The following is a 9,392-nucleotide window of genomic DNA, read 5'->3' on the forward strand; positions in this document are numbered from 1 at the left end:
TGCTTTCTGCCCAGTGCTCCTGACGCATCAGATAGGCCAAGCACAGCACTGAGGCTCCCTGGGAGCCCAGCAGACAGAGGGACCTAGTGGGGAAGGCGAGGCAGCTGCTGTCCAGAGCAATAGCAGCTGGCTTTACCATGGGTGTTGGACCAAACTGGAGTTGACCAGGTCCTGTGCCTTCCCTGGGCCTCCAACACTGCTCCTAGGTCACGTGTTTCAGTTGGGATGGCATAGGTCATGCCATAGTGACCATTCACAAATCGGCACACCACAACACTTTCTCTGACTCTTAGGAGGTGGGGATGTTTGTCCCAAGGGGCTTGGCTGTTGGATCACTCGGTCCCTGGGCTGTCAGAGCCATCTCCTTGAAGTTGCTAGTCTCTTCCCAAGAAGCACGCTGGACATGCCCACGGTAGCTGAGTGTTCCTGTGTCACTTCTGCTCGTGCTCATTAATTGGAGCTTATCACTTACCAAGAAGTACAAAATACCCCATGCCTAGGAGGCAGGAGGGGAGTTAGCAATTTTTGTGTAGTGGATAAAACTGAACGAGAGTCTGTCTTGATGCAGACCCGAGGGCACCTTACTGCAGTAGCCGAGAAGCTGTGGACCTGAAATGGTGGTGGTTCCTGCTTAGTCCTGCCAAGCTGATCACTGCTTGGCTTAAACACTCATTTGTCCCTGATTGTTGATTCTCTGCAGCATCAAGCTGTCCAGCCCTGTGAAACGCCCAAAGAAGGAGCCTGTGGATGAGGATCTATACCCAGAGCACTACCGAAAGTACTCTGACTACATCAAAGGCAGCAACCTGGATGCCCCCGAGCCCTACCGGATCGGCCGGATAAAAGAGATCTTCTGTGCCAAGAAAACCAATGGCAAGCCCAATGAGTCAGACATCAAGATCAGGCTGAACAAGTTCTACAGGTCAGTGGAGGTCTTTGCCTCTACAAGAGGCTGCAGGCTCTTCTAGAAGATGCTACCTGGAGCCAGGTCGTGCTTGACATAGTACAGTCAAACCATGTTAGAATTGGGTAGAAGCTGGGCATGCTGGCACACACCTTAATCCCATCTACTTGAGAGGCTGAGGCAGGAAGATTTTAAGTTCAAGGCCAGCTTGGGCAACATAGTAAGATCCCCCCCGACACACCCCTCAAAAAAAAAAAAAAATCCTCAGGCTTTGTGTATAAGGTGCGGTGAGACAGTTTCTTCCCTTGTCCTGGGGATTGAACCTAAGGGCATCTGGGTTGCACTGAGCTGCATCCTCTTCCCTTTGAGACAACTTGGCCAAATTGCTAGCTGTAACTTGAGATCCTCCTGCCTCAGACTCCTGAAAGCTAAAATTACAGGCATGCACCTCCATGCCCAGTGAGACGAATGAATTTGTTTAGTCTTAGGTACCAGTCCCAAGATTCCATTACATATGGAAACTATTTTAAAACCTTAAAAAAAAAAAAATCCAAAACATTTCTGGTCTCAGGTGTTTAAGATGAGGGATTTTCATCTGATTCATTGTAAGTTTGCAGCAAAAGAATCCCTCACAAAGCACCTTCTGTTCACAGGCCCGAGAACACCCACAAGTCCACCTCGGCGAGCTACCATGCGGACATCAACCTGCTCTACTGGAGTGACGAGGAGGCTGTAGTAGACTTCCAGGCCGTGCAGGGCCGCTGCACCGTGGAGTACGGGGAGGACCTGCCGGAGTGCCTGCAGGAGTACTCGGAGGGCGGCCCCGACCGCTTCTACTTCTTGGAGGTGGTAGCCAGGCTCACAGGAGGGGCATCAGAGTCAGACTTAGGAGAAAGCAGTGTGTTCAGGAAGGCAGTTGATTGTGAGGTTATACGTAAAAAGTACTGGCAGTAGGGTTTTGACTTTTGAAAGGAACCAGGTAGTTGGGTGCCATGAGTCCTATTCATCAGGAGCTTTTGGGTGTTACTTGCAAAGCTTTATTCTCCACAGCACTATCTGTAACACTGGTCTGTGAGCCAAGCCTGCTAGGTGGCCTTCAGTAGCCCAACCAGTGCCTTTGTGGGTTGGAAAAAGGTGCCTCTTTCCCAGGAGACACAGTGCTGTCCCTCACCTGGTCCCCAGGTGCCTGTGCCCAGGCCAGACCCACATTACCTTACAGACAGTTGTGGTCGTGGACAGGATCCAGGAGCCTGATAAAGCTACTTGCTTTTACATCATTGAAGCTTGACTTTTCCATGTTGGGTTAAAGTTTCTAAAATAAAAATCAGACTGCTCATACTGGTGGCTAATTAGCTGTGGGTCTGTTTAGGGGAGACATTAAGTGACTCTTTGCCAGACTGACTTACGTATCCTATCAGGGAAGGGATTAAGTCATTTCCTTCTGACTGTTGTGGTTCTCTCCTTTTCAGGCCTATAATGCAAAGACCAAAAGCTTTGAAGATCCTCCAAATCATGCCCGTAGTCCTGGGAATAAAGGAAAAGGGAAGGGGAAAGGTATGTCATTGTCTGCAGGGTTTATTTCTCTCTTCAGTACTAAAAATGAAACCCCAATGCCTCGTGCATGCAGGGCACGCACTCTGCCCCTAAGCTGCACCAACTGTAGGTTTCGCTTACGGACTTGGAACCACTGCCTTTCCCTCACACTGTGCTGTTAACGACTCAAAATGAGGCTCTTTGATGAAGTGTTGAGCCTGGTAGGACTCTGTCAGTTGGCTTTAATTTGTGGCATGTTCCCCCTAGGGAAAGGCAAGACGAAGTCTCAGGCCTCTGAGCCGAGTGAACCAGAGACGGCAATAAAACTGCCCAAGCTGCGGACCCTGGATGTGTTTTCTGGCTGTGGGGGGTTGTCAGAAGGGTTCCACCAAGCAGGTAAGGATTCTGGATGGTTTTTTTTTTTTCTGAACTAGTCAGACTGGATCCAGCAGCTTTAGCCTGAAGCCCTGCTGGCCCTGGTCACCATCCTGGCTCTGGCCTCTTATGGGAGGCTTCAGAGCATGCCTTTTGTCCTTGTGTGCACCAGGCGTCTCCGAGACTCTGTGGGCCATTGAAATGTGGGATCCCGCGGCGCAGGCTTTCCGGCTGAACAACCCCCGCTCCACGGTGTTCACAGAGGACTGCAATGTCCTGCTTAAGCTGGTTATGGCCGGGGAGAAGACCAACAGCCGTGGTCAGAGGCTGCCCCAGAAGGGCGATGTGGAGATGCTGTGTGGCGGGCCCCCCTGCCAAGGCTTTAGCGGCATGAACCGCTTCAACTCTCGTACCTACTCAAAGTTCAAAAACTCCTTAGTGGTCTCCTTCCTCAGGTAAGTGAGATGGAAGTCTTTGTCACCTACTCCCTGAGGACAAAGACATTACCCGGACGGGAGTGCCAGATGTGCCCCACGCTAAGCTGTGCACCCAGGAAATCCCTAGGCAGTGCTGGAGCCAGCACATTAAGAAGCACAGCTTCAATAAGACTCCCGAGCCGCTTCGGGAAGGATGGCGCTCTCCCCAGTCCCTGTATGGGTGATTCCCGTGGTCTCTCCTGCCCCCCACAGCTACTGTGACTACTACCGGCCCCGGTTCTTCCTTTTGGAGAACGTCAGGAACTTCGTCTCCTTCAAGCGCTCTATGGTGCTGAAGCTCACCCTCCGCTGCCTCGTCTGCATGGGCTACCAGTGTACCTTTGGCGTGCTGCAGGTGGGCTCCTGGACACAAGCCGGGTGGGCAGTGGTCCCTGGGTTACTGTTCCTGTCTGAAAAGAGGGTACATAGGCTCACTGTCCAATCCACAGATGGCAGCATGGTCCCCTGCAGTGATGGCTAGGGTTAGGGAGGTGGACACCTGTGCCTGCACTCCCCTGGATGGCATTCTCAGGACTTGGATATAAAAATGGCCAGCCCCCAGCAAGGCCACCTTTTGGTATCCCTTGAGAGCTGCATCCTCTCGGTGCCTAGGGAGGGTGCGAGCCAGCATGGAGTGCCGGAATATGCTGCTTCACCTTTTCTTCAAGGAGATGTGAGAACAGTAGAGCCCTGAACCAGCTGAGTTCCCCTTAGCATGTGCTTTTCCTTCTATACGTGTGTGTGTACGTGTGTGTGTGTGTGTGTGTGTGTGTGTGTGTGTAGAACCTTCAGGGGACAGAGGGTCACCCTCCAGGAAGCTCCCAATGGCCTTTCAGGAGGGATAGGAATAGTCAGGGGCCAGGGCTTAGCTGAAAATTGTCTGCTCCATGGACCTCTGCTCAGACAGAGTGTAACTAAAAATGAAGCAGCTGTCAAAGTGGGAGGACACTGGGCCCCAGTTCCCATGAGTAAGTGAGCACCAGGGGGAACAGTGAAGCCTGGTCAGCAGTCTGTCCCTGTGACCATCACCATCAGGTAAGTGGCAAAGCGCTCACCTATTCTTGAGGTTCCGTGCAGTTTTCCAAAGAGTTGGCTGAAGTCACCAGCTCCTTCTCATCCTCTCCAGTGGCCACTGTGTGGGATGTTCCTCTTACTAGAAAGGAACCCACAGGGTCAATTGGGAATCCTATAGGCGAATTTTGTCCTATGTCCTCTGAAAGTTAGGTGCTGTGGGCCCCAGTCCTGAGTCCACATGGTCAGATGCCCCACTGACCACACGCATGTCTGACCCTACTCACAGGCTGGTCAGTATGGTGTGGCCCAGACCCGGAGGCGGGCCATCATCCTGGCTGCGGCCCCTGGAGAGAAACTCCCCCTGTTCCCAGAGCCTCTGCACGTGTTTGCACCCCGTGCCTGCCAGCTGAGTGTTGCGGTGGATGATAAGAAGTTTGTCAGCAACATCACCAGGTAGGGGGCGCCTCTCACCCCTGTGCTACACAGAGCTGGCGGCCATCATGAGCTTATGGGCTTCACCTGTAGAGGTTGGCTGCTGGGTCTGTCAAGAGGCCTGAGCCAAGGAGCAGACGGTAGTATATGGATGGCCTGCCATGAGGTTGCTCTGTGCCACCTCCAGTCTTAGGTTTGTCCCCTTGTGTAGCAGATAGCCACATGCCTAGCTTCAGTCACAAGCAAAGCCCCTTGCAGAGGCCACACCACAGCTGTTCTCTGCTTCAACCAGCTAAAGAAGGCTGCCCTTGTGCCAGACAGCAATAACCTGAGCTGGGCAGTCTGCTCTGGAGAGGGCAGTACTAATAGCCAGGGGTGGCAGCTATGACGAGGGGACAGCAGTGTGTGATCCCAACAGTATCGACTCTGCTCTGCTGCAGGTTGAGCTCAGGTCCGTTCCGAACCATCACGGTGCGGGACACGATGTCGGACCTCCCTGAGATCCGGAACGGGGCCTCGGCGCAGGAGATCTCCTATAACGGGGAGCCTCAGTCCTGGTTCCAGAGGCAGCTTCGGGGCTCGCACTACCAGCCCATCCTCAGGGACCACATCTGTAAGGTAGTGGCTTTTCAGGATGGTGCCTCATCGGCCACAGCCTGGCTCCCCCGCATCCGGGACAGTCACTTTCCAGGAGCCAGCTTGTGGGCTGAGCTCTGGCCAGGCAGCGCAGACTACTCCTAGGCCCTCTCCTCCTCTTGGGGTCCTCGCAGCCAATGCATAGCCACTGCCTCTCCACTCTTGGCCCCTAATCCAAGCTTGTATCATCCACTCAATGTCATGCTTGCCCCTGTCCCTTCACTTACTCTTTCCCTAGCCCTCCCCAAACACTATTCCGCATCTCTTACGGCCCTAGTGTCGTGTGGTCATCCCTGAGCTGGGGATAGGTTAACTTTTTGGCCCCTCCCCATGACATGAGCCCCTAAGATTCCCAGTCACACTGGTGTTCCCAGTGCCCAGAGCGATGCCCAGCCACACTGTATACTCAGGTTCCCCTTACGCCAGGCGACATCCAGGGCTCCTTATGCACTTTCAGGACATGAGCGCATTGGTGGCCGCCCGTATGCGTCACATTCCCCTGGCCCCGGGCTCAGACTGGCGCGATCTGCCCAACATTGAGGTGCAACTCACTGATGGCACCCTGGCCAAGAAACTGCGCTACACCTACCACGACAAGAAGAACGGCCGCAGCAGCTCCGGTGCCCTCCGTGGAGTCTGCTCCTGTGTGGAAGGTTAGGACCCAAAGATCATGGCTCCCCTGCAGTTGGGGCTGGGGAGGGGACTGCTGCTGGACTTCCCCAGAAGCCCATACTTGGCGAGGGCCTCCAGCTTAAGGAGGCAATGACCAAGTCGGAATCCCCAAAAAATTAGTTTCCAGGAGTGTTAAGTCAAAGTGGCTGTGGGGCTGGGGCTGGGGCTTGGTGGCAGAGCGCTTGCCTAGCATGTGTGAGGCACTGGGTTTGATCCGGCCACCACATAAAAATAAATAAATAAAGGTATTGTATCCATCTACAACTAAAAAAAAAAAATTTAAAGTGGCTCTGCCCACCAAGTGGGACTGCCAGCTGCTCAGTGGGTGAGTGCTATGCATAGTGGGGGCTGGCTGTGTACCCAAAGCTTCTCTGCGCCCCCTCGGGCCTCCCTCCTGCTCCTGCCCCTCCCTCCTGCCGCTGTATCCTTATTGCAGTCTTCTCTTCCAGCAGGCAAAGCCTGTGACCCCTCCGCCAGACAGTTTAACACCCTCATCCCCTGGTGCCTGCCCCACACCGGAAACAGGCACAACCACTGGGCCGGCCTGTACGGACGGCTTGAGTGGGATGGCTTCTTTAGCACAACTGTCACCAACCCCGAGCCTATGGGCAAGCAGGTGGGTCCTGGGCAGGGACATCCAGCCAGGCCTTGCACTGGGAGGGGTGGGGCGCATGTCGGGATCTAGCCTGCCTCCCACACCCTGTACTGGTGGAGGTGGGTGTGCTGGCCCTGAATGGACACCCCCTCCCCCATTGGTGAGCCAGCCCTGGACTTGCCCCCTTTCCCACCATGTACCCTGCCTGTCTGCCCCCAGGGACGTGTGCTTCACCCCGAGCAGCACCGCGTGGTGAGTGTGCGGGAGTGTGCCCGCTCCCAGGGCTTCCCCGACACCTACCGGCTGTTTGGCAACATCCTGGACAGGCACCGACAGGTCAGTGAACAGCCTGGTCGCACATCACTGCTGCAACCCCACCTAGATGAAAAGGAACCTCTGTCCAGAGTGAGCCCTGTACAGCCTCGAAGGACAGACTGAGCACCAGAGCTTGTCAGCCACATGTTCTCAGCACTCGGTGCCCAGGGGGACCATGGAACCAAGTCACCCTGTTGCTGGCACTGAGAGCTTACGAATTGGGCTGTGTCGCTAAGTTTCATGTGATCTGTAGCTCTGAGGCTGAGATTCAGCCCAAAGGAAAGTTCAGAGACCCCAACGGAACAGGTTAAACACGCAGTGGCAAACTTACCATTACTGAGGATTCAAATGGACCGGATTCTTAGGGTGGTAGTGTGACTTTTAAATGTATTGCCATCAATGTAATGACTCATGAATCCAGCAGAGCTGAGGTGACATACCTGCAATCTCAGTGACTTGGGAGATGATCACAAGTTCAAGGATCTAAGCAATATAGTGAGACCCTGTCTCAAAATGAAAAAAAAAAAAAAAAGGCGGGGGTGGGGCAGGGCTGTAGCTTAGTAGTAAAGCGCCCCTAGGTTTAATCCCCAGTACCAAAGTCTCCCATTAAGGCCTGGGATCCTAGCAAAAGCCACCTTCTACCCCAGATCTGCTTCCCAGAAGCAAAGGCTCTTGACTGGGAGCACAGCTTGTCTTGGCAGCTTCCCTTTCTCTAGCTTTGAGTCTTCTAAAGCCCTTTAAAGGGCTGGGCTCAGTGACACAGGCCTGTAATCCCTGGGGCTGGGGAACCTGAAGCAGGAGGATCACAAGTTCAAAGCCAGCCTCAGCAAAAGCAAGGTGCTAAGCAACTCAGTGAGACCCTGTCTCTAAATAAAATACAAAGTAGGGCTGGGGATATGGTTGAGTGCCTCGAGTTCAATCCCTGGTACTTAAAAAACAGATTCTTTAAAGGTCTTTTTTGTTTTGTTTTTTTGTTTTTAATGACACATGGGTGTTGGGGGGATGGGCCAAATGGAAGGCCAAGGGCCATTGTGATAGAAAGGCCTTGAGGGCCCATGTGGGACATGGGCAGGAGACCAGCCCCAGCCCTCAGGGTCCCATTCCCCACATCATGCCTTGTTCTGAGTAGAGGCTGTTCCAGGGCATTGGTCCAGCTCTGCCAAGCAAGCAGCACCCTTCTTCCTTCCTGCAGGTGGGTAACGCTGTGCCACCTCCCCTGGCCAAAGCCATTGGCTTGGAGATCAAGCTCTGTATGTTGGCCAAAGCTCGAGAGAGTGCCTCAGGTATGTGGGGTTGGGGCTGGTGGATGGGTTTCCTCCTGAGCCTGCCTTCCCTCTGGCTGTTCCTGAGGGCAGCTGGATACAGCTCTGCTCCAGGATTCATGAGATTCTCCAGCACTATCCACCCAGCAGAGGGGTGCTGTGAAGACTGGTGATCTCACATCCAGGGCTTAGAACAGGAGCTGACATGGTAGGCATACTGCCAGGGCCCTCCCTCCTAGGCTAACCCAAGCAGTGGAGCAGACTCTAGGGAGCATGACCTCCAAATTTTCCTTTGTAACTGACAGGTCTTCATTGGGTCCACCATTAGCATCCGGGGTATTAATTCTTCCCAACTTGATGTTTTTTGTGTGTGTGTATGGGGCTGGGGTGGAACCCAGGCTTCAAGCATGCTGGGCAAGTGTGCTACCATGAAGCTGCACCCTCAGCCCTAAGTATATTCTTATGCTTGCCTATGGCTTAGTGTGACACTATTCCCAAGGTAATTCTTCCTTTTGTTTCCCTTCAGCTAAAGCAAAGGAAGAGGTGGCTGCTAAGGACTAGCTTCACCCTCCATCACTCTTGTTTCTGGCACCAGGAATCCCCAACATGCACTGATGTTGTATTTTTAACATGTTTAAATCTGTCAGTTCAGATGTGTTGTACACAGTGTTTGTGGCCTTGGCTGACATGAAGCTGTTCTGTGAGGTTTGCTGAACTAATGACTTAGTGATCAAACTGTGCAGTTCTTTGTGCATTCTGGATTTTAAAAGTTTTTTATTATGCATTATATCAAATTACCACTGTACAAGTGGAAATTAAGACTTTATGTAGTTTTTATATGTTGTAATATTTCTTCAAATAAATCTCTCCTATAAATCACCTGGGGTGGTGACTGATGCGGGGCTCTGGCTGCCTTTTGGCCCAGGTTGGACAGGAAAAGGCTCCTCAGCACTGAAGGTGACACCATGTCTCCAAGTGTTCTGGGGGTGGAGTTGACTGTGTCTCACTTCTGGCCAATGAGATGAAAAAGGAACTTGCTAATATGACTTTCATAAAAGGCTTCTAAGAGATCTGACTTTCTCCTTGGCCCTTCTGCCCTTCTTCGGTCTGGAGCAGACTGATGCCTGTTGATTCCCCAGCCACTTTGTGACCATGAAGACACAAAACCCCATGCAGTG

The 9,392-nt window shown here is 52.9% G+C and overlaps 1 protein-coding gene across 1 annotated transcript in view; it reads left to right on the forward strand.

The window, feature by feature from the left end:
* Dnmt1 (DNA methyltransferase 1) overlaps positions 1–9,024 on the forward strand; it is a 46,151-nt gene extending 37,127 nt beyond the window's left edge. The window contains exons 28-40 of the mRNA XM_076849088.2: positions 701–922; positions 1,558–1,750; positions 2,374–2,458; positions 2,705–2,833; positions 2,985–3,267; positions 3,502–3,643; positions 4,589–4,755; positions 5,175–5,352; positions 5,828–6,023; positions 6,492–6,658; positions 6,857–6,973; positions 8,145–8,235; positions 8,741–9,024. Of these exons, the coding sequence (XP_076705203.1) occupies positions 701–922; positions 1,558–1,750; positions 2,374–2,458; positions 2,705–2,833; positions 2,985–3,267; positions 3,502–3,643; positions 4,589–4,755; positions 5,175–5,352; positions 5,828–6,023; positions 6,492–6,658; positions 6,857–6,973; positions 8,145–8,235; positions 8,741–8,775 (2,005 nt within the window). The 3' untranslated portion in view covers positions 8,776–9,024. The remainder of the gene's footprint in view (positions 1–700; positions 923–1,557; positions 1,751–2,373; positions 2,459–2,704; positions 2,834–2,984; positions 3,268–3,501; positions 3,644–4,588; positions 4,756–5,174; positions 5,353–5,827; positions 6,024–6,491; positions 6,659–6,856; positions 6,974–8,144; positions 8,236–8,740) is intronic.
* The last annotated feature ends 368 nt before the right edge of the window (positions 9,025–9,392 follow it).

This window comes from Callospermophilus lateralis, chromosome 1 (genome assembly GCF_048772815.1).
Source record: "Callospermophilus lateralis isolate mCalLat2 chromosome 1, mCalLat2.hap1, whole genome shotgun sequence".
NCBI classification, from domain to species: Eukaryota; Metazoa; Chordata; class Mammalia; order Rodentia; family Sciuridae; genus Callospermophilus; species Callospermophilus lateralis.